At 38.7% G+C, this 27,286-nt stretch overlaps 2 protein-coding genes and 1 pseudogene across 4 annotated transcripts; all 3 read left to right on the top strand.

Annotated features, from left to right (window-relative positions):
* Positions 1 to 47: 47 nt before the first annotated feature.
* Positions 48 to 8,492, top strand: uap1 (UDP-N-acetylglucosamine pyrophosphorylase 1). Of its 3 annotated transcripts, none has more exons than XM_077717686.1 (11): positions 48 to 202; positions 1,084 to 1,380; positions 2,781 to 2,985; positions 3,086 to 3,261; positions 3,343 to 3,515; positions 5,271 to 5,464; positions 5,539 to 5,679; positions 6,490 to 6,678; positions 6,825 to 6,866; positions 7,410 to 7,476; positions 8,042 to 8,492. In XM_077717686.1, the coding sequence occupies exons 2-11, from the start codon at positions 1,098 to 1,100 to the stop codon at positions 8,132 to 8,134; spliced, it is 1,563 nt and encodes a 520-aa protein (XP_077573812.1). In that variant the 5' UTR covers positions 48 to 202; positions 1,084 to 1,097; the 3' UTR covers positions 8,135 to 8,492. The 3 variants fall into 3 exon arrangements, with proteins under 3 accessions (XP_077573812.1, XP_077573811.1, XP_077573813.1); XM_077717685.1 differs by having other exon boundaries at positions 58 to 220; XM_077717687.1 differs by lacking the exon at positions 6,825 to 6,866 and having other exon boundaries at positions 58 to 220.
* Positions 8,493 to 10,639: 2,147 nt separating this feature from the next.
* On the top strand, positions 10,640 to 25,642 carry ddr2a (discoidin domain receptor tyrosine kinase 2a). The gene is made up of 17 exons (XM_077717713.1): positions 10,640 to 10,731; positions 14,041 to 14,152; positions 19,182 to 19,284; positions 19,788 to 20,019; positions 20,156 to 20,303; positions 20,385 to 20,487; positions 21,184 to 21,367; positions 21,437 to 21,677; positions 21,751 to 21,816; positions 22,190 to 22,326; positions 22,959 to 23,121; positions 23,193 to 23,398; positions 23,474 to 23,601; positions 23,706 to 23,903; positions 23,993 to 24,227; positions 24,520 to 24,669; positions 24,737 to 25,642. The coding sequence occupies exons 2-17, from the start codon at positions 14,071 to 14,073 to the stop codon at positions 24,860 to 24,862; spliced, it is 2,502 nt and encodes an 833-aa protein (XP_077573839.1). The 5' UTR covers positions 10,640 to 10,731; positions 14,041 to 14,070; the 3' UTR covers positions 24,863 to 25,642.
* A 226-nt stretch (positions 25,643 to 25,868) lies between these two features.
* LOC144196649 (3-keto-steroid reductase/17-beta-hydroxysteroid dehydrogenase 7-like) lies at positions 25,869 to 27,024 on the top strand (annotated as a pseudogene).
* The last annotated feature ends 262 nt before the right edge of the window (positions 27,025 to 27,286 follow it).

Below are 27,286 nucleotides of genomic sequence, written 5' to 3'. Positions count from 1 at the left end.
CTATTCACCATTTTGATATGTATTTATTACGCTCATAGATATTACTATGGTGTACGAGGGTTCCTGAAGGCAACATTGGACACCGCCTGCCAGACTGGTACGTAGCGTGACGTTGTAGGAAGGCGGTGTCCGGGTTTGAGGCGTTCAAACCCGGACAAGTGAAGAAAGCTTTATTTGTGACGCAAAACGTCGGCTGACACAGGTGAGAGACTCCCACTCGGTGAGTTTTGATATAATTTTATCATTTCCATGCATTTATTGATTTGATCAACAGCTAACACCACGTAAGCTGAACGCCTGATTCTGACAGGCTGCTCCAGCAAAATCAACACAGTTTGTTTACTGAGATATTTTAGAAACAAACTTGACTTGTTTAGTTATCTAAATAAAGAATAGTTTTTTTTTGCATTTATAGAAATATTTTTCGAGTATGTAATGACTGCATGTGATGTCCACTTTATAGGATTGTAAATTGCTGATGTTGTAAGCCTTTGTGTACCTTCAGGCTTAATGTTTCACTTCGTCTTTTGCACTTAAAGTTGTAGAAAAAAACTTGTTGGGTTAGTTACTCATAAATCAACCAAGTAACTCAAGTAAAAGCACAGAACGTTCCTGATCCCACATTCCTGATCTTAATTTTTCTTTAAAAAAAAAAAAAAAACTAATGTTAAGGTCACTCCTTTAATCAAGCTATCATTTTTAATGAACACTCTGTTCTTGCTTTTTTTCATCTTGCATGTTTCTTATGTTTGGACTGTATATATTTAAGCCACAAAAAAATATGAACACTAGAGGAGCACATTGAGAGAGCAGGTTTTCGTCTAAGCAGCCAAATTCAAAGCATCACCATATTTTTGACCTCTTTGACTTTGTATTAGCCACTCCAATTTATAGTGAAATTAAGTGTGACTTTTCTGTTTGTATTTTGTATTCCTTAGAAAACTGGGTGTTTAACAAATAAAACCCTCTACATTGCACGGTTTGAACAAACGTAGCGAGAGAATTTTAACATAAACACACACGCACACATCCATAAATCACACTTTATAAGGATTATTGATAACAAAAATTCTCTATTATCAGACCAATCACTGACCATGGACCCAAAGATTACGGGACTCCTCTCGAGGTTGACCGAGGCTGGCCAGGCTCACCTCCTGGGCTTCTGGGACAATCTGAGTCCTGATGAACGCACTGCTTTAAGCCAGGAGCTGCAAATTCTAGACTTTCAGGAAATCAATGGCTTCTTCAAGAGGGCAATGGAGTCATTCAGCTGTACCAAAAACGAGAAAATGGATGCCCGCATGGAGCCGGTGCCCCAGGAAGTTCTGGGCAGTGTCACCAGGGACAGAGGAAGTCTCAAACGCTGGGAGCAAAAAGGTGATTACGACGTCTATGTAAAGGATTTTATTAGTTAAACTTCCAGCTGTTAGATATGACCTGAAAAATATATTTTTTGTCCTAAAAATTAGGGCCACATTCATTTATATTTATACTCTATTTTTTTTGTACTGGTTTAAAAACTAGAGAAGTCAAAATTGACAATGTAACATCAGTATGGGTAGCAACTGCAAAAACAAAAAAATGGGTGGAGATCGATGAGGCATGATTTTTTTCATTTTTTATTATTGTTCCAGTGTGCAAGTCAATGACCAAGTCCAGTGGGGTGTGTAGATTTTAAAGATGGACCCTGGGCATTTGGCGACGAGTCATTATTTATATATTGGTCCAAAAAGAACGGCAATTTCATTTTTCCGAGCCAAAAAAATTGCACAAAAAATCAATTTCCATTTTTCTCTAAAACTCATCTTGTGTTAATAATAATTTACCTTGCGCAATCCTGCCTTTGGAGGTCTGTTATGGTTTTCTTCTTAGCAGAAAAATGACACAAAAGGAGGCGAGTGTGGTTGTTGTGGTAACCATCTGTTTTTGATTTGACCTCTGACGTAGATGTTGTCTTTTACTCGCGGTGATGAAGTAAGTCACTGTGCTATGTCCGGAAAAAATCACATTTTACAAAAGTGTGTGTTTATATGTTCTCATGGTTAGTCAAAGTTTAGAGGGTCCGCCCAGGTGACTCTTTTTTGCTTCAAGACGAAGTAGCATTGAAAATCGGGTCATTTAGCAGCCGTTTACGTAAGATAAAGCAAAGCAGTCATAAATTTTATCAATCCATAAAGCTCACAAGCACCATAAAAAAAAATTGTGATGTCAGTTTGTTCTCATTTGGTTGACTCTTTTTTTTTCAGGGACACTTTAAAAAGTTTAATGTTTTAGACACAAAGTATTTTTTATATTATATAGTATTTATTATATTTATCTCAAATATTTTTGGTTATAAAAAAATTAAAAACATAAGCAATGATTATGTAAATATATAAAGCATATTAATAATTCTATTTTTATCTCTTATACTTCTAGTATTATTTATAGAATTCTAAATACATTATAAATAAATATAATGTGAATAAAACATCTATTATTATTATTTTTTTTTTAAAGTCACTGACTATAATTCGCTCATGAAAATTTTTCCCAACTCCAATAATAAAACTCCCATTCAATTCAAACCCAATCAAATTAAAAGTACAGTTTATATTGTTAGGAGTCTACTGTAATTATTAATCAAGGTACTATAAATGTACTATGACCATTTTACCGATTAGACATAGTGCCTATAAATCATAAGCTTGTCATTTTCAATAGACTTGTTCAACTATCTAATCATAATCCAAAAGCTATAAAATTATAAACCCCCACTCCACCCCTGCTCTCTCCAGGTCTGGAATGCATCTCCCAGAGCAAAGTGGCGGTACTGCTTCTGGCTGGTGGTCAGGGAACCAGATTGGGGGTCTCTTACCCTAAAGGCATGTACGACGTGGGGCTACCATCCCACAAGACCCTCTTTCAAATCCAGGCCGAGCGCATTTTGAAGCTTCAGCATCTGGCCGAGGAGAAAAATAAAAGAAAGTGCATCATTCCTTGGTGAGAAGTTCAAAAGTTTGTCAGAGCTGATAACTTGAAAGCCATAATTAATGTCTGAATATATAACCATCTTTTTTCTGGTGTTTTTTTTTGCATGCAGGTACATCATGACCAGCGGCAGGACAATGGAATCCACCAAAGACTTCTTCTCACGTCTCAACTACTTCGGCTTGGACAAAAAGAATGTCGTCTTCTTCCAACAAGGCATGCTTCCTGCCATGGATTATGATGGCAAAATCATCATGGAGAGTAAAAGCAAACTGTCCATGGCTCCTGGTAATTTGCTAGAGTCGTCGGTTTAGAAACTGCTCGTAAACCTGGCGGAGAAATAAAAAGAAGCCTTGTTTGTGCTTTTAGATGGAAATGGGGGTCTGTACAGAGCCTTGGGCAACCAGGGGATCCTGGACGACATGCAACGGAGGGGGATTGAGTTCATACATGTCTACTGTGTGGATAACATCCTGGTTAAAGTGGCTGACCCAGCATTTGCTGGTTTCTGTATGGAGAAGGATGCAGACTGCGGGGCAAAGGTCAGTTTTACTTCCTCTTATTTTTAAAACGGGGTCTTCTTTTTCTGAAGACAGTTAGTTTTGCAATTTATTGATTGGGTTTGTTGTTGTATGTTAAAGCATTTTGCTGCTCATTTTGAATTTGCTAATAATTACAAATCATAAAAATGTAATTTCTCAGATTTATTTGTTTATTTATTTTATTTTAACAAGATATTTTTTTCAAAATGGGCTATTTTTCACTTTGACATATGAGCCGTTTTACTGCACATTTCTAGAAGAGTTAGGAATATTGAAATCTTAAGACCAGATCCAAAGTTTTATTTCCAGTAAGGGAAAACTGCATTATCCCATTCTTACCAGCAGGTGGCAACAAATCCAAGTTTGCCTCCTTTAGTACAGACCAGTACTTCTGTTTTGTTTTAAAAGCACATATTTTTTGATGATTTGTACTATGAATTACTTTTATTACTTGTAAAGGGATGCTTTTGTCAGCAACTCCTAATTTAAGGCTAGAAAATCTTCAGCCTTGGATTGTCTTTGATTCATTAGGAGTCATCATCGGCTAACAATAAAAGTCGTCTTTGTTTTCCTAATCATTTAAAACCGTTTATAATTCAACAGATGTTCTGGAAATGCCTAACAACAGTATTACCAACCGCAAGGATTCTAAGAAAACGATGCCATTTTTTAAAATACTGACTTCCTTGTGTATTCTCTTAAATATGAGGACACCTGTCATGTTTGATTGATGTGAGAGTTTCTTACCACAAGACCATAGTTTGCTCTAGTTTTTTTCTTGTTGCCACGATACTTTCTTAAAGCAGACGCACGAAATGCAACATTGAATATCTTAAAAAATGATGCACGTGCAGCTGCAGTTTAGGGGCTTTGAGATCAGTACACAGCCCCTCTATTAAGTTTCCTCGGCAGTTCATGTGGCTTCCCGGAGAGCGTTGACCAGACCCGCTAACCAACCCCCCTCATCAGTACTCTGTCATTAGGCACCGGTTAAGTTTTTTTTTTCCTCTCTCTCCACTTGCACTGAGTGGAAATGTGATCTTTCAGTGGCAGTTTTAAACCTCATGTAGTAAATGTTTTCAGCCACTTCTCAGTCTCTAATGTGGTTATGATATATTTTAATGTTATAGTCTTATCATTCCCAAATATAGTGTTTTTGCCTTTAAAAAAAATGGAATGTTTAATTATATTGGGAAGAGATCTGATCTGTTGCAGCCGTGTAACATTCAGTAAAAGCTATCTTTATAAATAATACATATTAGAAAAACTTTTGGAATGAACTATTACAAGAGTAAAATAACAGCACATATTAATGAACATCTATATATTTTTGTCAAATCACAGATTTAACTCTTAACTCACTTAAAAGTCTCAAATTTTCTCCAAAGTGGACAGAATGCCCAATTAGTATGGACTAAATTCAAGATTCTGTAGATTTCGTTGTAGGTTGCTGACATCTTGACTGTCTGGGTACATTGCTTACTGACATACTATATTTAAATAGTGAAAAGGCAGATGGGTGAAAGGGAAATGCACAATATTGGCAGTCGACAATGTTTTTGTCTGCTACTAGTGACCGCGACGATCCGGATTAGAGCCGAAATGGGTAAAAGGAGATCAGTTTTACAAAAAAAACGGACTTAAAAAAAATCCTGTTCAAAAGTTATTTGGCATACACAATTTGAAATGATAAAAAAAAACGTCTCAAATAGGGGAAAAGCGTTTAAGTTGACAAGTATGAAATCCTCTCTTCAGGTGGTGGAGAAGAGCAATCCCACGGAGGCTGTTGGCGTGGTTTGCAAGGTAGACGGTCTTTACCAGGTAGTGGAGTACAGTGAAATCACCTTGGCGACGGCTGAGAAGCGAAGTCCCGATGGCCGCCTCATGTTCAACGCAGGCAATGTGGCCAATCACTTTTTCAGATTCTCCTTCCTCAAAGACATAGTAGAGTAAGCCTACTCGTGTTGGACCGTAATTCAAATGTGGTGGTGGAGAAGTCTAATTTGTTGCTCTCTCCCATCAGGATGTACGAACCTAAGCTTGAGCACCACGTAGCCCGGAAGAAGATCCCGTTTGTGGATGCCCAGGGTCAACTTATCACGCCTGACAAACCCAATGGGATTAAGATGGAAAAATTTGTTTTTGACATCTTCCAGTTTGCTAAGTAAGTTATTGTTTCTTTGACTTATGCTATTCAAAGGTTCATCCTAGAATCCAAGTGATTACCAAATTATGATCTCCATTTACATCCATCCATTTTTTTGTACCAATTATTTAAAATATGATTTTATCCAAAACAAATCCAAACAGTTGCACAGTTCAGACATCAGTTAAGATGCACATAATATACTCAGAACGGGTTTAAAGCTAAGAAAATATGAAAACACTCCAATAATGGTGCATGACACAAGTGCACAGTCATGCCACTACTAATAGAGCTTTATATTTCCAGTAATGATATATGAGGGCAAATTCTCTTTGCTTTAACTTGGATGCTTGACAGCTAGCTATATCAAGACTGGTAGTTTTAGCAGAATCCAGATGGGTTCCCCCCCCCCCCCCCCCCCCCCCCTGGTCTTCCCTCTGTAGAAAAAGAACTCATGTTTTCTTTTCTTATCCTGAGAGGAGGCTGTTAACCTCACGTGTACACCTGCACAATTTAATGATACCCCCATTATCAAGCCATGTCACATGTTTTCCATTTAAAAAACGTGATGGCTAAATGCTATTTTCCCTATACTCTATAGAGGACATTCATTCATATGTATGTGTATGTATGTGTATATATATATTTCAGCAACACGGTTATTTATTTATATATTTATTCATGTATTTATTTATTAACTTCTTACCTATCTATGTCTAAAATGCCTTTCTTATTTTACTGCTAGTCAGGAGGCTAACACATAGTGTTGAACACTGGCATTGAACTTAAAGCAAGTATATTAAAGTTTGTGCATGTGTCTCCTAACAGGACGTTTGCAGTTTACGAGGTGCTGAGGGAAGACGAGTTCTCCCCTCTAAAGAACGCTGACCGCCAAGACGGGAAGGACACCCCCAGCACCGCCAGACACGCCCTAATGTCCCTCCATCACCGCTGGGTGCTTAACGCCGGCGGGCACTTCATTGACGAGAATGGCTCACGTGTGCCTGCCATTCCCAGGTGAGCACTTGGCCCTTTTTTTTTACCTATCACTTGTTGCTGGGATTTTTTGTGTGTTTGCTATCACGTCCTTACCATGCCATTGGCTCATGCCCGGTCTTGCTCACCATGTTCCTTCCTCACAACTCCCTCACAAATGTTTCCAGAGCTGGAGAAGAAGGCCGTGTCACAGATGATGGCAACAGAAAGTAATTATTTGCCCCCCTACATCCATAACCACCCCTCCTGGCAGTTTTGAGTGCATGCAGATGGTTTTGATTATTTCAACTCCAATCTTTTCTGAAATGGCGCTTTTGAAATGAACAAAACGCCCTCCAAATCAGCACATCGGATCATGACAGTAGCATGTCTTGAATAGCATAATTTTATTTTTTTCTACAGTGAAAATCTGTGCTAACGTCCTTCCTAAAGCCTCAATTTTCTTGCTCTCTTTAACCCTCCAGATCGATAATGTTTCCCGTTTCGATACTTCTTCCTAAAGCCCCAATTTTCTTGCTCTTTTTAACCCTCCAGAACGATACTGTTTCTCGCCCCTTGTCGTTGATTTCCTATTTACAAAAAATGGATGACAGCCGCATGGCCACCACTCACATGGCTAGTAACATTTACTCTAATCACTGCATCTTTCTTCCTATTGGAAATAAAACAAAGGCCCACCAAGGATTTCCAGCCTTTTGTGTAGAATTCTATCATACTCCTGTTTAATTTGCTTTACTTTCTTTTCCATTCAGTTTAAAGGACGGAACGGACCTGCCTATAAAATGTGAGATCTCCCCTTTGGTGTCCTACGGTGGAGAGGTAAGAATTTTAGCTTCAGAATGTCTGATTTTACACTTTATTAATTTGGAGTGAATTTTCAAAGGCAAACAAAGAAAAAAAGCATTTTAGAGAGGGTAGAAGTAGTAGTTTCAAACATGTTTTTTCTTTTGTTTATTTAAATTCTTCAGTAACTATGCTTTAGTGTTTTTTGTGTGTGGCTCATTTAAAATTTGGCATAAAATGGGACATATTGAACCTTTTGCAACACAAATGAACATTTTCTTAAGCAACCACCTAGAGTGCACTGGAACAACCAAATATTTTATCGCAATTTTAATGATTTTGAGGGTTTATTTGCTCAACCACAAATGGGCGAGGCCTTTATTTGTACAAATCTAGACTAGGCAGGGTGGAACGAATGAGTCGTGTCAACATGGATGTTCACCATTTTGAGGATTGACCACATCAGAGTGTACTGGAATCATCATTTTCATCAAAAGGCCCACGAAAGAAAATATTTTTTCGCAATCATAATGACGTGCACAGGGTTTATTTATTAAACTTGACTTTTTCGGATAATACTAACACTGATTTTTGTTGATAGGGTCTGGAAACGCTGGTGAAGGATCGAGAATTCCACCCGACTCTCATCATCGACAAGAATGGCGTTCACGAGCTGGTTAAGAACGGCGTTTAGGCGACCAATCCAAAAATCAACAACCCCTTTGCCCCTTAGGGCGAAACTGTGATGTCATCCATGTGCAATAAACGATGTGGAACGCGACTGAGATGAAGCGATCCCTCTCTTTGTCTGTGTGAAGACAGGAGGAGAGCTTATGGATCTGGTGCATCTATTTATTTGGCTAATAAGACTTTTTTTTATATCTTTTATCCATACTGACTGAAAAATTCTCATGTTCTGTCAAGTTGGCATAGTGATCTTTATAGCACATTGGAAATGAATCATGTACACAAAATCTGGATGCTTCTAATTGTGATGGAACATTCAGATCATAATGATGCATATTAAAAAAACTTTTTAGTCACTGAGTCAACTTGGGTATGTTTTTTTTTTTACGTTTTTTGATCATTTCAAATCGTGTATGCCATATAACAGCTTTTGTGTGGCAAAATTCTATTGGTGTGAATCAGTTTTGTTATTCAATTATGGACCTTTAACATTTAGGTTTACCCACTACTTAACTGAACTCGTCTGATTGGTCTCCATTGTGCTTCTTTTATTATCAAATTCACGTTTGAAATCCAAATTGAACCACTTTTGAGATCTTCCCCTTTCTAGTTTCCACTTTAGCATCAGCTACAGTGTGTTACAATTGTGTCTTGGAACTTTCACTGTATTTCTGACTCATGTGTACTGTGCGTTTTGCATTACCGCGTCCCCGAGAATCAGAGTTTCCAGCACGTGGGTTATGTTTAGGTTCAGGATGGGACAAAAGCAACTCCACGCTGTTGCTTTTGTTACTCTTGGCACGGCCTCTTGCTCTGTTAACAGCATTATAACAACCGGACGGGCCTCTGACTGGCTGCATTCGTGCATCCATATCGTATTGTCCAAGAGTTTATCCTTGTCACGTTGGCCCAGATGAAAAATAAAAGCCAGACTGTTTGGATGACTTTATTTTTGATGATTTTATAATCTTCAACTAACGTCTTTGTGTGACGCCATTGTAAAATGACGCACTTTTTGGTACATCTGCTAAAATCATTTGCTTCTGGCAAACTGGTGCTGGTGACTTTTCCAGGTGAGTGGGATTGGTCGGCGACCAATCGCCAGGGCGATGTAGACAAAGAACCTTTAGTTTTAGAGTCTTGTTTGCAAATGTTCAACAACATTCACCTTAAAATAGTGGCCAAAGTTAAATTCATCTCATTTTCTGAACTACTTCTATATTCTCATTATGGTCCCGGGGGTGCCGGAGCCAATCCCAGCTGTCTCCAGGCCAGAGGCGGAAGAAATTTGAGAACTCAAAGGAAATTCATGGAGCCCTGAGGTGAACATGCAATCTCTACACAGGTGGACCAACCTGGACTTGAACCCGGGACCCCATAACTGTGAGACTGACACATTAACCACTCATCCACCGTGCCACCCATGAAAATCAACCTATGCTTTTTGATGGACATTTGCCTCTGACAAACTTAATTATGATTCATTAATACCCCCCAAAAATTCTCTAACTTCTTGATATCAGCTCAAAAACGCTTGGATGCTTGTTTTGAAATTCTTGTAGAGCAGCACAAGCGTTACCTTGAAGCTGTCAAAAAGAAAGACTCTTTTCAGGGCCGGAAAGAAAGCTTTCTGATGGAGCCTTTTGGATCAGGCCTAAATTGAAACCTTATGCGTGGCGTGTGGAATTCTGGGACTTTGGCCTGCTCCCAAGAATCCACAGAATGCGAGGGATTTTTTTCTCTCCCCTTATTTTTGCCTCTCTTTCTCCCTCTATTTTTCCCCCCTCTTATCCCTCCTTCTATGTGTGCGGGGTTGTCTTACATCAGCCCAGCGAAGGCGCCGCTCAACTGAGCCAGCGAGACATTCACGACAGCCTGATCTCCACACTGGAATACTTTTCGTAGGACAGATGGTCTGAAATATAAAAGTAAGTAAAAGTTTGTGTTTTTGAGGTTGTTGCTGGGGAGAAATGGAGATGATGATAGTCTTTGGGGGCTTTGGAGGGCAAATAGTGTTGCTTTTGCAGTGATGGAACGCAGGAGCAAACTTCAAAAGATTACTTTTTTTGGGATTGAAAGCAATATTTTTTATCACTGTGGTAATTGGTAAATGAGGTTTGCATGCTTTTCAAATAGAGAAAACATATTAAAACATTAGATATTATTTTAATAATAATAATAAAATTCAATAATGTCTAAGTCATTTCTTTTAGCCTTTTTTAAATTTCAATTTTCAAAAATATGATGAAAATTAAAGCGAGTTACACGGGCGCCTGTGAATAACATAACAAATTAATTGTAAGACTAATTATAAACATAGACAACAATTGATTGCACTTTTGACTCTTTAAGATAGCCGTAGTAAGGAAGTAGCATGCTAACTTTTAGCTACCTGGGAAAGCCAGAATATCTGTATGAACCCAGAAAATGTGGATTAAACCACTGTGTTTCTGTTTTTAACTACAATTTACTGTAAAACCATTTTAAATAAGCAATATGTAAACAGGTTTCCCTGTTATTACAGTGCATTTTGGGACTTGTAGTTTTGAACAATAACGCTACTAGAACGCACCGGCCCAATACACAACTCTCGATTAAGATGAGGTAAACTCTTTTCATTAGTTATTATTTTCATACAATGTATCAAGAATCTAAACTGAAATGTACCCATTCAAAACAGAGTTCCAAGCGCTGGTTTTGTGTTTAAAGGTAGGTGTCAAGTTAAGATTTTTACGTTCAGATTTGTAGCTAAAAGTAGACTAATTGCTTAAACATCCTCATAAAAACATGGTATACACGCTAAAATCATATTTTGGGTCTTGTAGGCCACAATATTATTTGGTACATTTAGATCTACTGCATGTAGATAATATTTGAGCTGATGTTTTTTTTAATAAATTTATCAAGACTACTAAATTAATAGTACATTGAAAATTAACATAACATAAATACAAACTGATTTGACCTCCAATAACACTGATTTTAGTATTTTTTAAAATGTCATGGTATTTGACACATTGCTTTGCCACTGGTTCCTAATGCTATTTTTTTTCAGTTCCATTGATGGCACTAAAGTTAAAGGTCAAACTGTGTGTTTTTGTGCCCAACCTGTACATACAATCACTAACCTAAAGTGTAAAATAAGGTGTACTTCAATTCCAAAATGGACGTTTGGTTTGCTGGCAACGGTTTTCTTGTCCGTCAGTGTTGCGTGAGTGTCAAGTAAGTGTCAAATGCAGGTGTTTGCATGTGGTGTGTGCCTGATAGATCGACCTCTTTTTGAGGTCGGGTCATCTTTTTTTCTGACCTATATTCACCTTCATCTGTTGATTTGATTTCTTTCATTCACTTGCACACAATTGAAATGTCATTAATTTTATTGGTTCTACGAGTGCGTGTGTCCCTGCGTTTTAAAGATGGCTCTCTTTGTATTTATTTTTTTTGGCCTCAGATCCTGTTTTTTCCAAACTCACAGTTGTGACTGTCATCACTGGAGATTCACTCCAAACCCCTTTTTAAGATGTTAAGAGGCAAAACACATTGCACGCTCATGGGTCATTGCGCAATTGCTTTTGCAAAATGATTCATTTCAGTTCAGGAAATACAAAGAAAGAAAGGTAATATGTGGAAATGTAATCATGCTTTATATACTGGTTTAAATTCATTTTTTATGCATATAAATCTATGTAAGCATATCAACATTAATGTTGCAGCAACAAATGTTGAAAGACAATAAGAGAATATTCATGTGTGACAGATGTATTTGTTCAAGTCAATAATTCAATTGTAAAAGATCTTTGTTTTGTATTGTACTGCCCCTGGTGGTCATAATACATATTACAAACAGCAAAATGTACTAAAACCCATCCAACACAATATTTACTATTATTATGACACAATTTTGAAGATGATTATTACTTTTTAGTGCAATACATGTGTTTTTGAAAATGTAAGTTTAATTTGTAGTGTTTTTGGGTTTGATAGGGTGATGCTTGTTTTTGTTTTTGTTTCATAAATTGCCATAAAAGTTCAATATTGATGACAAAAGACCATAATTGAAAGCACATTTGGCATAGCCATTATTAGCATGCATAAGTAAACACTATGTAACACAAATACATGTACCTTTCAATTTCATAGTAATCAAAGTTTCCCATTTCTGATGAGAAAAAAATATTTAAATTTTTATTTTTTTTATTTAATGTTAAAGATTACCAAGGGAAGAAATTCAGACTTGAATTACAAAAACACAACTTCAAATGAAGTTTAGTTTTCAGGTATTATCTTCTCGACCTGTGCCAATATAAACTTGCATAGCTGTGCAGCCATTTTATTATAAGTAAAACATTTACGATAACATCAGCATAATTTGTGGAGTAAATTAGCTCTCCTGTGGACCTGCTGTGCTTCAAAGTGTTGAGTCATGTCAAGTTGCAGTAACTTATGTAATGACGTGGTCAGTTTATCGGAAAGTCACTGTAGCGTTTTATTTTTTTGTTTTTTTTTTGCAGCTGATTCATTCTTCTGATCTTCGGGTGTGTGCGTGTGCTCGTCCACATCCTGTAACATTTATTTTTATGGGATTGTGTTTGTTTTTTTTCATCCCAGAAATCTTTTTTTTTCCATTCTGATGCAACAAACATGGATTCCATTTAAATGTTCAAGGATGGAAAAAGCATAATAATCATTGCCACTTCTACAAAAATTAAGCATATGACATCATGATGTACTTTAATTAGCTTTAAAGCATGGATTTTATGGGGGCGGAGATTGTAAAATTTCATAAAACTTCCAGCTGAGAAAGTTGTCTTTTTTTTTGTGATATACTTTTTTTTTTTTTTTAGAGACAGCCTTACGTGCGTACTTGTCGGTTATGTAATTGTCATAAATTGTTATTGTTATTGCCTAGCGTGTAAAAGACGAATGATGAACTGGTTTATTCTGGAATCTTATTGTTTGAACTTGGCTCCACCTCCCAAAAATCATGAGATTATAAAATCCCCTTGATGGATTTGTGGGGGTGGTCCTGGAAACCAAGCTCCGTTCCTTTCCAGTTTTTGTTCACGTGAGTCGTTTTTTTGCAAAAATTGACCTTCGTAGCGAAACCAACTGAAACGCTTGAGTGCTCAAAATCTTTCCAAAGTAAATTTGCAATCCAAATCACCTCACTGAGCTCCAATTTTAGACTTTTTTATTTAGCTTTTCCAAATAATGGAAAGAAAACAAAAAAGATATGATGATAACTTGTCATTTTTGTTGTTTGTCACTCTGGTTAAAAAATATGCACTTCTGTGTATTGTTATTCATTTTTTTGGTATAATTATGAATACATTTTTGTGTTTTTTTTTTTTTCCTCAAAACTGGTGACCCTTAAGTGACCTTGAAATTTGTATGGACATTTTGGCTAGTGTATTTTATGCCACAGTAGCTTTTTTTTTTTTTACCAACAATAGGTAGTAACCTATCAAAAAATTAATTAGCTTAGCTTTACGATTAATAGTGACATTTTCATTAAAATATATATATTTTTGGTATATTTGACATGATAAAAAAAAACTGGGTCGGGGCTTTGTTTTTGGTAAAAAAATGCAACTGTAAATATTAGGGGCGAATGCAAATGATTTCAAAATTAATGGGCAGGACTTGAAATGCCCTTTTAGTTCTGGAATGAGCCATGTTTAGCACTATTAACCCACACACATTTTGGGGGTACTATGTGGTACCCTCAGTCTCAGTCTGCAGAAAGTCCCCACCTTGTTGACTCTCTGTGTGTGGCTCCAGTTTTTTTTACCTAGCTCTACATTGTCTTGTGTGTCTTGTATCTGTCTTGCAATTGCAACCAAGAAATATGGGATGAAATACCAAAACAAAAACGATTCTTCTATTCTGATTTCTATTTTTTTTTCTATCCAGGTCAGGATCTATCCCATCCAGGTGTCTGTGATGAAGCGCCCCCGTGACCTCAGCTTATGGCTGCTCCTCCTCGTGTCCTCTCTCTCACCCGTCATCTCCCAAGTCAACCCAGGTTCGTTCTTGCCTTAGCACCGCACCGTCTTTGGCGAAATTTGTGTTAGTTTTGGCTTCCTCGGCTGAAAACTCCCAAGATTTGGGCTAAGTTGTCTTTAGCGGGAACTGTGCACTTTCTTTCTTTTGGCTTCTTTGATGCCGCCTCACCCCTCGACGTTTTTCTCCTGCTCGGCTGGGTTTTGTGATGTCATGAAATCAAAAGCTATATTTTGTTTCCTCTCACAAGGAAGCTATTTGTCGTAGAGTTTGGTAGGCAGAGGGTGGAAAAGGATCCAAAGGGGAAGATTCAGGGTCACGGATGAAACTCTAGAAATGTAGCACAAGCTAGTACAAACCCGTTTGGTTTTTAAACTGTTGGATGTGTTCTGATAGTTTCCTAGCAATGTATTACAATTGTGTCAGAAGAGGTCACAATGACTTCATTCTGAGAAAAAAAATGCCTGATCCCTTCCACATCCTGCCTTTTTTTTGCTCTCTTTCATCTGTTGCCAAAGTCTCATTTTGACAACAAAAACGCTAGTATCGCTGTTTTTGACCTAACAGGCACAACACATAACTATTTAAAAAGACTATTTACTATTTTCCACTTTTTAAAAGGGAGTAAACTGGAAAAAAAGATTAATACCCTCAAAAACAATTAGGACAATTTTGCCGTCAATGATGCTTATTCATTATTTATTGTCTATCAAAACCCATGATGATTTATTGCTAATCCAGGGGTGTCAAAATTGCGGCTCGCGGGTCAAAAGTTGCCTGCTAGGTGGTTCACTCTTATACCTACTTGAATTGAAAAGATCACAAATCTTGTTCTTATTATGACATGTTCATATCCTGAAATTAGGAATGATTGAAGGAAGTTTTTGTCTGCTTGAGTGTGTGTGTGTGTGCATGTGTGTGTGTGTGTGTGTGTGTGTGTGTGTGTGTGTGTGTGTGTGTGTGTGTGTGTGTGTGTGTGTGTGTGTGTGTGTGTGTGTGTGTGTGTGTGTGTGTGTGTGTGTGTGTGTGTGTATAAGATCACATGCAAATATCTGCCTGAAAACACCCTCGCTGCAGATCTAGTTATTCTATTGGAGTCTGTGGCTAATGCATACCAGACATTCTGACAGCAGGAAAGTCCATTCAAATAGTCTTCCTCCATGCGCGTGTATGGAAAGGACTGTTTGTGCATCAGATTGTGGTCAAAGTTCAGCAAGTCCACAATTCATGAAAAAATAAAAAAAGTTTCTTTCCGTCCATGAGTATTATTACTAGCGTGTATGTGTGTGTGTGTATTTTTGCATAATTACAAGTAGCTACTGAAACTACTCTAATGTATGGAAGCAGGCAATTTTCACCTTGAAGAGTTAGTTTTTTTTAATTATTTTTTCCACATCGAGGAAATTGTTAGGGCTGAATTTAATCCAACCAAGTAGGCTGGCGAAGCCAACTTTCCTCAGTTCAAAATTCCCCAGCTATAAAGTTTATGCCATCGGTGTCTTTTCCGTCTTCAACCTGAGAGGGAAAGCATTATTTCACTTGTGAGGAAGAAATAATTTGTCGATACTGTATGTATATATGCACTTTTATTGATCTAGCTGCCCTACCCAAGATGGCCACCAGTTACCCATACACCCCTAAAAAAATGAGTGCTTGTTATTTTTCCCAAAATTGATGATAGACATCCAATTATGCGGCGTCCGATATAGAAATTATTTTACTTTGGTATTAAAAGACACAAAATCTCCTTTATTTATTTATTTTAAGAAAATATGGTACTGGTACCATCCCTTTGAATCCTTTGACTTTATTGAATATTAGAGAAAAACGTTTGGAAACCCCTGCTGCAACACTTAATTTAATAATAAATACATTTTTGTGCACACTTGAGTCGCAATGCCCCGAGTGATTCACGTGGTAAATTACAGACGTATAAAAACATTGTTATTTAAACGTCATGCCTTGAATTAGAAGAATAATTCCTCATGATTTCAACGTTGAGTGGAACAAGACTACCTTTCAAGGATTGCTCTCTCTTGGGCTCTGTAGCACAAAGCTGGTGTTTTTCCACCTTCTCCTGGCCCGATATTTTTAGATGCTGCGGCCTCAATGTGAAACCTGATGGCTAGTGTGTGAGTTTAGGGTGGGGGGTCGATGTGCGTAAGCATGTAAATGACTGGCCGCGCTTGCTCACCTCAGGGGTCACCTCTGAGTGGGTCGGGTAGATAAATAAACATAGCAAAAACCAACATTTAGATGGGCCGTCTTGACATCCGTTAACATTCTCAAATGTCGAACTCTGTATCTTGGATGTGCCAAACGGCCTTCAGACTAATCTCAGTCAAAACTCAGTCTTCCTGTAATGTTAGCGCCACAGGACCAACCCCCTTAAAGGCAAAACCCAAGTCTGCTACCAGTATTTTAGTAGTAATTTGAGTCCTTCAAGGGGAAAGGCCAAGTTGATTTTAATATTTTATGTCTGGCTTTACAGGTGCTCGGAAATATTATAGCAAGTGACAAGAGACCAAAAATGGCCTGAAAAGGATTACAATTCATCAAATTTGATCTTAATCAGATATTCTTTCTCAGCAGCCTTGTGACCAGACATTTGGTCGCCGGTCAAATGAATTTAAATATTAAACAGTACTTAGATATTAAACTCTCTCTCTTAGATATTAAACTTTTTCCTCATGAATATAATTTTGAGAGCTGGTTTCAATAGTAAACTCTCTGTCACCATTTGACCGGTTGTCCAAAAGATTGGCGACCAAACGTCCAAGCACCAGCAGCCTTGGCGCCATCCACAAAAAAAAAAAAAAACCACAAACAGGACACACCCAGAAAACCTTTTTTGAAGTGTGACTCTTCTGTCATTATATGAACATGTACTAGGAAGCAAGACATGCACACCAATTCTGGTTGTGATGTCACATCCAGAATTGTAAAAAAAACAACAACAAAAATCTGTTCCCTATTTTTTTTCCACGGTTTGATCGCCACACCCTTCAGTAAATTGTAATTATTTAGCTCGCCGACCACTAATAGGAAGAGAATGTTAGAGGAGTGTTATGGGCTGATGTGATGTGGCCTGTGAGACTCTAACCAGAGAATTTTAGGGCAAAAGAGGGACTTGGTATGAAAATGATCAAGTTGACCAAAGACATCTGGAAGGGGTTTCCTTGTGTATATATAAATATATACGGTATACATTAGCAATGCATAGAAAATCTGGTAACTTTAGACTTTTGTGAGATGAATAGGCGTTTATCGTCTACTATCGCTTCATCAGTGACGGCTGCAAAAGACCTCTCCAATTTCCACCTTGAAAAAATATTAGTGGCCGGCCTGGTGGAACGAGTGGTTAGCACACCGGCCTCACAGCTTTGGGGTCCTGGGTTCAAATCCAGGTCATGTCCATCTGTGTGGAGTTTCTATGTTTTCCTGGGCCTGCGTGGGTTTCCTCCAGGTAGTCCGGTTTTCTCCCACATACCAAAAACATGCATGGTAGGCTGATTGGACACTATAAATGGCCCACTGAGATAGGCTCCAGCACCCCCGCGATCCGGTTAAGAAAATGAGAGAGAGAGAGAGAGAGAAAAACAAATATTAGCATGAGATCAGTGCAGATTTACTTCTATTTAAACACTATATACAGACTCATAGCCACTTTTATTATTGCAAACGTTGATGCAGGCACTCTCACAAAAACACAGTTTTGATCGCCATGGAGGTTACCTGGCGGTCACTTCCCGTTAGGGGGGATTGGGCAACGAGCATCGAGGGGAAACGTTCCCGAGCCACAAATCAGTCACTTGAGTCGCAGAGTGACTGGAGTCAGTGTTTACGCGGCATAGAGGGCAAAATGGCTTGTCATTCACGTTTTATCAAGTCACTTCTGTCCCAACAGTACTGTAGAATTAACCTTAGCACATTTACCTCACAGTTGTGGTCATTTCACATTGATTCCTTCTCTTCTGTCCGAGTATAACGGGCAGAGATGGTAAGATGGAAGGCGCCAGTCAATGTTATTTTATCACAATGGTTGGACGCGAGATAGAGCAAACTGGTGCTTCACTATATCCGCCGTATTTGAGCGTGTCGGTGCTTTACCAGAAGAGACCACACACAAGAGTAGATGCAGGAATTGAGGGCATATTGCCTTAACCTGACCACAATGTGGGGGCGTCATGGGCTCCAAGCAGCCGTTTTGACCTCACGTAGTAGCTATGGGCACGCCATCCAGGCATGCCTGTTTGAACTGGCACGTAACATTCACACGCACCCTTTCTTTCTGAGATATTCTATGAATCAAAAGCACATTATTAGGGTCGATATCATATGGAATCATTCATCCAGTAATGGTTTTTCTACTGCAAAACTGAAAATAACCAACACCTAGTAAATGTCACTTTGCCAACATGCACTGGTAAAAAAAAATCATTTTTTTGAGTTACAAATACGGCTTATATGCGAGAAAATACGGTCATTGAGTTTGTTAGTTTTATTATTGTTTTTTCTTTCTGGTACAGATTTATAAAGGATTTAAAAATATATATGTAATACAATTTTTGACCTTATTTCCATTCATAAAACCCTAATAGACCAATTTAAACACAACTCAAAAGCTCAAAAAAGAAATAAACTCATCTCTACATTTCTTGTATTGCATTCAAAATAATATTTTAACCTTTTTATTTACTATAAAAACCTTGCAGTCATAATTTACATAGTTGTCTGTGGTTGGAATGTAAATAGTATATTGGTTGATGTAGTGGATTGAGTGACCTTGACCGTTGCCCCGAGGCCACAGCTGCCACCTTTCAGCAACATGGAACAACCTTGGAATATTTTCCAGGAGGGAAATTTGAGTTTCAAACCACACTGGTATCGTTTCCCCAACCCTAGCAACCCCTTTTGTAAACACCGGATGAGTGATTATGAGGCCTAAGTAAACAAGATGGCCAGTCAGTGGCAATTTTTCAATTTCTCATCAACTTTCTGTGGGCTCTATTCAGTCATATGTGTAAACGTGTGTGTTTGTTGTTTCTTAGGTGTGTGTCGGTACCCCTTGGGAATGTCCGGAGGGCAGATTCAGGATGAGGACATCTCGGCCTCCAGTCAGTGGTCCGAATCTACCGCTGCTCGATACGGCAGGTAGGTTTTCTGGCACCCCCTGATAGTTTGTGTACCCTGATAACCGGTTGTTTTTTCCGCGGTCGATCGTGTTTATTTACAGGGAACCGCAAATGCTCATATCGAGATGCTTCGAGACAAGGAGGGCATTTAGTTGCTATGACGATGATGATGATGATGATGATGTAGTGCATCCTGCATGTTTATTTATATTGATATTATTCAATATTTATTTCCCAATAGCAAAATTGGCCAGGAAAGGATACACAAAAAGTTTTTTTTGTGTGTACTTATTTATTTTATTTGTAAAATATGTAAAACTGTTATTTAAAAAATCAATTATTGACACAATATTGCCGCATTTTACAAAAACTTTTGAACTTTTAATGTACAAATGTTTTCTTTTGTTGTTCATTCCCAATTGAAATTGCGTACATAACCATTTATCACTTTCCTTCGACCTCTTTGGAATCTGTCTGTTTTTTCAGTCATCCTTAAACCTAACCTTAACATTTTCCTCTCAGGTTGGACTTTGAAGAGGGTGACGGCGCCTGGTGTCCAGAAATCACGGTGGAACCAGACCACCTGAAGGAATTCCTACAAATTGATTTGCGTTCACTACAATTCATCACTCTGGTGGGCACGCAGGGTCGCCACGCCGGCGGCATCGGTAACGAGTTCGCCCAAATGTACAAGATCAAATACAGCCGTGACGGCAGTCGTTGGATCTCGTGGAGGAACCGACAGGGCAAGCAGGTAAGTCATCTTTTTCCTTTAATTTTTTCCCAATTTCTCAACACGATTGTATACTTCCAATCACTTTTGACTGTGAGAGTCAAAACAGATTCAAATAGGTCTTCCGATTGAACAATGCTATTTTTGTCCCACATAGGTGATCGAGGCCAACAGGAACGCTTACGACATCGTGCTGAAGGACCTGGAGCCTCCCGTCATTGCTCGTTTCGTGCGTTTTATGCCCGTCACGGATCACTCCATGAATGTCTGCATGAGGGTGGAGCTCTACGGCTGTGAATGGCTGGGTAAGAACATTGTTGTTTCCCAAAAATACATTTAGCCTGCTTACTGATGAACAACCGGGATCCTAATGACGTGATTACCAGATGGTCTGGTTTCGTACAACGCTCCGGTGGGCCAGCAGATGAACTTACCCGAGCACGCCGTCTACCTCAACGATTCGGTGTACGACGGAGCCGTCATCCACAGGTCAGTGTGTATGGATGTGTGTTTTGTGGGTTTTCCTGGTAGCCCTCCCCCTTGTTATTGTTGTCACCATGGGGACGGCAAAGAGTCAGTGGTGAGTCTGCCCAGGTGGCGGACCCTTCTCATGGGAACGAATGAGTCAGCCTGTGTGGGAGTGATTCTATTTGTCTTTGGACTTAATAATGTACTTCATGACATTTTAATAGTCCATTGAATAAAATTGTATATACTGTTAAACCACGATCCAATTGTTGGCCCAATGGCTCTACCTTGTGGTACTATTATTTCCGTTAAAAAGTAATGGTTCAAAATAGGTACCTTTTCCCTGATATAATATTTAGATTTTTTTTAATAAATGGATTAAAAGAACTGGATTAAAATCCCTTAATATTCAGTTTTTTATACATTTAAAACAATGTCTATTTTAGCTTTTTTTTAAATAATTTTTGATTGTACAAAATGATTTTTGAGCTAAAAACAGAAAAAAATGATTTAAAAAATTACAATTATTGATTTAAAAGGAGGAAAATCGGGAAATTTAATATACATCTATACTTATTCGTTTTAATTTGATCTTAAAACAGAAAGTCGGCACTCAGGATTTACTTTCCCGGGCCACATAAAATGATGCTGCGGGCCAGATTTGACCCCAGGGCCGCCACTTTGACACATATGGTCTAAGTGTTGTTTATATGGCAGCATGACGGAGGGCTTGGGCCAGCTGGCGGACGGCGTATGCGGATTGGACGATTTTACGAGCAGTCGCGTGTACAACGTGTGGCCCGGCTACGACTACGTAGGCTGGAGCAATCACAGTTTCCCCGAAGGCTACGTCGAGATCATGTTTGAGTTTGACCGCATCAGAAACTTCACCACAATGATGGTGAGTCCCCCTCCATCCACGGTAATCATCTGCAAGACATGGTCACATTATCCTCTTTTTCGTTGCCAGGTTCACTGCAACAACATGTTCACGCACAACGTCAAGGCCTTCCAACAGGTGGTCTGCCACTTCCGCTCCGACTTGGATTGGGAAGCCACGCCCCTTATCTTCACCCAAGACACAGATGATGACGACCCTAGCGCTCGTTTTGTCGCCGTTCCACTAGCCAATCACATGGCCAGCGCCATCAAGTGCCAGTTCTACTTTGCAGATGTCTGGTTATTGTTCAGCGAGATCACTTTCCAGTCAGGTAACAGTCAAATAACATCCTAATGTCTTTCTAATAATAGATTAGGAAGAGTAACATCATGTTGATTTTTCAGATACAGCCATGTATAACACAACACTGTCTCCTCCCAAGGCAGGACTTCCACCCATAATCCAGCCAGGTCAGCAAAATTCACATTTTTCTTATTATTATTATTGTGTGCGCACACATATGTCATCCATTAAGGTCTCACTCACCCAGCTGTGGGCAACCACTGACGTCGTTAATGGTTTTTTACAGCTTGAAGCCACATTTAATATGACGCCTCACACTCTTTTCACGCAAACAAACAACACTTCACTTACAAAGAGATTCCAACTGAATGAGGAAGTGAAGAAATCCTTTTCCAATTTTCCAAAGACGCCTGTTTGTGTTTTTTACAGAAAACAAACTATTCTTTTATTAAAATCCGCACATGTGGAGCCAATAAAGCAGGCCTGTTTGTCACTGTTTGTTATGACATTTCCAACACATCCTCTCTTCTTTCTTTTCAGAGGATGACCCCACCCACAAAGTGGATGATAGTACCACCCGCATTCTGATTGGCTGTCTGGTAGCCATCATCTTCATCCTGGTGGCTATCATTGTTATCATTCTGTGGAGGCAGGTGTGGCAGAAGATGCTGGAGAAGGTGAGTTGCTGACAGAGTGAAATTGACATGGTTGAATGAAGAAGTATTTTATTCCCGTTAGTCATACATAAGAAAATTACTTTGGCATAGTTTCCACTCTTTACGGGCCTCTTAAACTCAGGGGCTAGTCATTAGGTAGGAATTTTCCATGGACTCCTTATAATCCAAACATCAATTAACTTATTCGCTCCTGTTGACCGAGAAAAATATGAAATCCAACTTTCTGAAATAGATCAATGCAAGCGCCTTTGCCTATTGTTACACCAAGAAACTGATGTTTTTTTTTAATAAAAGTTGAAAATATTGGAAACCTATTTTTCTAGGAAAATAAATTATATGTATTCAATATATCTTCACTATATAAATACACTGTACTATACAAGCACCAATGCCATTAACATCAATGGTGCGCCCTCCAGTGGTAAATAAAATAATCACTATCTGCACATAAGGTTTGCATTTTAACTGGAAGGTTTTTTTTAAAAAAGGAATAGTACTAATAACACTACTGCTAATATTAATATAACAAAAAATATGGCTTATGAACTGCAAAATGGCAAGGGAACACAGTATAAAAATATTTTTTGGATCTCATAGGACAGTCTTATGACACCAAGTCCATTTATTAACAGAGCGAGACATTCACCTTCAGTCACAACCAACCAAGCAGCACCAGCAGTGAACAAGAGTCCAGCTCAACTTACGAACGCATCTTCCCGCTGGGTCCGGACTACCAGGAGCCGTCGCGACTAATAAGCAAACTACCAGAGTTCACACAGAGCTCAGAGGAAGCAGGTATGTTGTAACACTCCACAAAACCCTGACATTTGAGTACAATATTTGTGTTCATATCCATTGTTCTCCAGCCTCCAGTAGCACATCGACCCAGGACGGTGTCCCCCACTACGCCGAAGCGGACATTGTGGCTCTTCAAGGAGTAACCGGAAGCAACACGTACGCCATCCCGGCCCTCGCCATGGACCTTCTCTCCGGAAAAGATGTAGCGGTTGAGGAATTTCCAAGGAAGCTCCTGACATTTAAAGAAAAACTCGGAGAGGGCCAGTTTGGAGAGGTGGTCAAGCTTGACCTTAAATTTGAACTTAGCCAAGGGTCAAACTAGTTAAATAGCTTATTTTCTTGTTTTTAGGTGCACCTTTGTGAGGCAGAGGGGATGCAAGAGTTCATGAATAAAGAGTTTTTATTCGACGTGCCAGAAGAAGCGACGGTTTTAGTGGCGGTAAAGATGCTACGGGCGGATGCGAGCAAAAACGCGAGGTATGGAGTTCAAATGTAAAAACATTGTAAAGATTGAGAAATTCTACAAACACTTGAATCATGGCCAATATTGGACTACACTTTATATTTGTTGATGTCCTTAGGAACGACTTCCTAAAAGAGATCAAGATCATGTCTCGCCTGAAGGACCCCAACATTGTTCGCCTGCTGGCCGTATGCATTTACAGTGACCCCCTTTGCATGATCACAGAATACATGGAAAATGGGGATCTCAACCAGTTTTTGTCCCGTCACGAGCCAGAGGGACAGCTCACGTTACTTAGCAACGCACCCACCGTCAGGTAAGCACTGAGGGATCTGAAGAACCTGCACTGTCCCTGAATTCACATGATTTAATGTCTTCATATTCTTCTCATTTTCTCCCATTTAGTTTTAGCAACCTATGCTACATGGCTGCCCAGATAGCATCGGGCATGAAGTACCTCTCCTCGCTCAATTTCGTGCACCGAGACCTAGCTACTCGAAACTGCTTGGTGGGCAAGAACTTCACCATCAAGATAGCCGACTTTGGCATGAGCAGGAATCTATACAGTAGCGACTACTATCGCATCCAAGGTCGAGCGGTACTGCCTATCCGTTGGATGTCCTGGGAGAGCATCCTATTGGTGAGAAACAATCAAATTACTGTATTTTCACGACTATAAGGCGCAATGCATTATAAGGCGCACCGTCAATGAATGACTTAATTTTTTCCCATATATAAAGCACACTGGATTATAAGGCGAACTGTCTATTTTGAAGAATATTTAAGACTTTTAAGTGCGCCTTATAGTTGTGAAAATACGATACTTCCCAAATAGAAGGCAATAACCTAGCGATATAGTCGTTAGAATGCAAAAAAGAAAAAATATCTAACAATATTCATGGATTTACATCATTTATCCCCGCCTCACACAGGGTAAATTTACCACAGCGAGCGATGTATGGGCCTTCGCCGTCACCCTGTGGGAGATACTGAACTTCTGCAAGGAGCAGCCCTACTCCCAGCTCACAGACGAGCAAGTTATCGAAAACACAGGGGAGTTTTTCAGAGATCAGAAGCGACAGGTAAAACCAGATCGATATACCCAACAACAACAACAAGACATTTAACTAATACTACATTTTTACGCAGATCTACCTTCCGAAACCATTGTTGTGCCCGGACACTCTCTACAAAATCATGCTGGTCTGCTGGAGGAGGAACACCAAGGAAAGGCCTTCTTTCCAGGAAATACACCGAGCCCTCCTGCAAATATAACCACGGGTTGTGATTTAGGGAGCGAAAGACTATTTGCCTGATGCAATCCAGCTTCGAGCTACTTTTGCGTCACCCGTGTTAGCATTTGGAGAAGACTTTGCGATGGGTGTCAATGCGACAAACCCACCATAGATGTCTCCAAATATATTTACGGCCCAACAAAGTGTAGAGTTGTGTTATTCCAGTTTAACTGTAGCAAGTGACACTGCACTTTTCATGTTGTACGTTGAAATATGAAGTTGAAATATCCCCAGCGGGCACATTTTAAGGTGACCAAAGACTCCTTTTTTTTGTCATTGTTCCAAAGACTGCTTGAATGTAGCGGGGATTAAGTGTTTCATCTCAGTCTCATTGTAAATGACTGTGTTTATATGTTTCAAACATCAGTAATTTGTACTCATATTTATGCGTTTTGATATATGATTGATAGAAATAGGCTCCTCTCTTTCATATTCGGAGTACTTCACCTTTTCAGGGACAGTTCTCACTACAGTGGTCACCTATTCAAAAGATGACACTTAAAATCTTTAACCCTGATAGAGTTAGTGACTATTTTTGGTCATTTAAAACTTTTTTTTTTGGACACTTAAGACCTTTTATCCTTTGCAAGGGTCAATGACTATTTTTGGTCTTTTAAATTACTATTACAATTTGATTTTGTTATTAATTGTGATTGCTTTTGTATATATATTTTTTCATTATACTTTTTGTAAATTACAATACAATGTTAAGTCAAACCTACTAGTTGATGAAATCACAATGAATAAAAACTGAAATATACACCGCTTATGGCCCCAAATAATGCTCGGAAATAATATATTTTTTAATATTTTAACTCATCCATTGATGGCTATATAAGTCCAATCCATTTTGCCTATTAGTTTTTGTACAGTAATGTAAGTAAAAATATGTCATATTGTATATGAAAACGAATGTCTTACTTTGAAGTACACAATCCACAATACACAGAAATAAGCAGAGCTCTTTTTGAGGTGACCTTAGAAGGATGCAGACTACACTAGATATGTCTGACACTTGAGTAACAATACTCATTATATATTTATGGATTACTAAGATGTGAAGTCACATGTGCTATTGTATAGGTTAAGGGAAACAATATAAATATCACCTTCAAATGTATCTTCTTAACTCTTTCTTGCACATATTGTTGTTTTTTATTAGATTTATATAGGACAAGGGGTTCAAACATGCAGCCCGGGGCCAATTTTGGCCCTTTGGAAAATATTTTGAGTCCTCCATTGGATATATTTTTTTAAACACACTTAAAAAAAACATACTAATATAAAATAAAATAATGTTCAATACATAAAAATGTAAGAAAAATTAAAACAAAGTGCAATAATTTGAGACCCGCATTGGATATATTTTTTAAGCACACATAAAAAAAACATACTAATATAAAATAAAATACTGTTCAATACATAAGAATGTAAGAAAATAAATTAAAACAAAGTGCAATAAATTGAACAAAATGAAGAAAAATAAAGACTAGTTAAAATAAGTATGGCCAATTTATACATGAATGAATTAATTAATCTAATGACATCATTTGAATACAGTCCCTGAAGAGTTAAAAAAATATATATTTTTCTCCAATAGTCATGTGAATTTACGTTCCTTTCAGAGAGCTGGAGGCGCTTCTTTGTCGAACCGGTCGGACCTCACAGCTCATCTGGACGTCCTCCAGCAACTCGCAGCTTTTAATCTGGAAGACATCCAGCACAGTGGAGGCCGCGAGCCGTACAGCTCTTCCAAATATGCCTCCGACCTGCTAAGTCTTGCCCTCAACACTCACTACAACAGACAGGTTGGTTGCAACAAAAAAGATAAGCTAAGATTTGTCTCATCTCACATCAGCTGAATGTTTTTTTTAATTATTTCTGCAGGGCTTGTACTCTCCTCTGTCATCTGTCCCGGTTTTGTGATGACCAACTTGACCTTTGGCATCCTGCCTTCATTCCCAGCATTCCTCTGGACGTTGTTTCTGCCTCGACTATGGCTAGTAAGTAGATTGGGAAGAATGTGACAACCCAGCTGACGACATTGACCTCATTGTACCGTTTCTGTTTTATCAGATAAGATTGTTCACCAACACTTTTACTCTGACGCCATACAATGGAATTGAAGCCCTGGTGAGCTAATGTGGCATTCAGCCAAGACAAAAAAAAACAACAACAACATTTCAGGATGGTGAATCTTTTCTTTTGAAGCCTTGAAATGTCTTTCTGTGTAAATTCTTCTCACCTCTCAACACTTATTGGCACGACTAAAGGTCAATAACATGTTTCCATTCCTTGAAAGTGGCAGAATGCACGCGGTTGCCAAATTCATGTTCCTCCAGAGAAAAGTCGTCAATTTCCCAATCAAGACTCTCGGTGTCCTCCCCAAAGTGTACGTAAGTGC

This window comes from Stigmatopora nigra, chromosome 5 (assembly GCF_051989575.1).
Source record: "Stigmatopora nigra isolate UIUO_SnigA chromosome 5, RoL_Snig_1.1, whole genome shotgun sequence".
In the NCBI taxonomy this organism is placed as follows: domain Eukaryota; kingdom Metazoa; phylum Chordata; class Actinopteri; order Syngnathiformes; family Syngnathidae; genus Stigmatopora; species Stigmatopora nigra.
The sequence above is the reverse complement of the archived record's forward strand: the minus strand, read 5'-3'. Positions and strand labels throughout refer to the sequence as shown.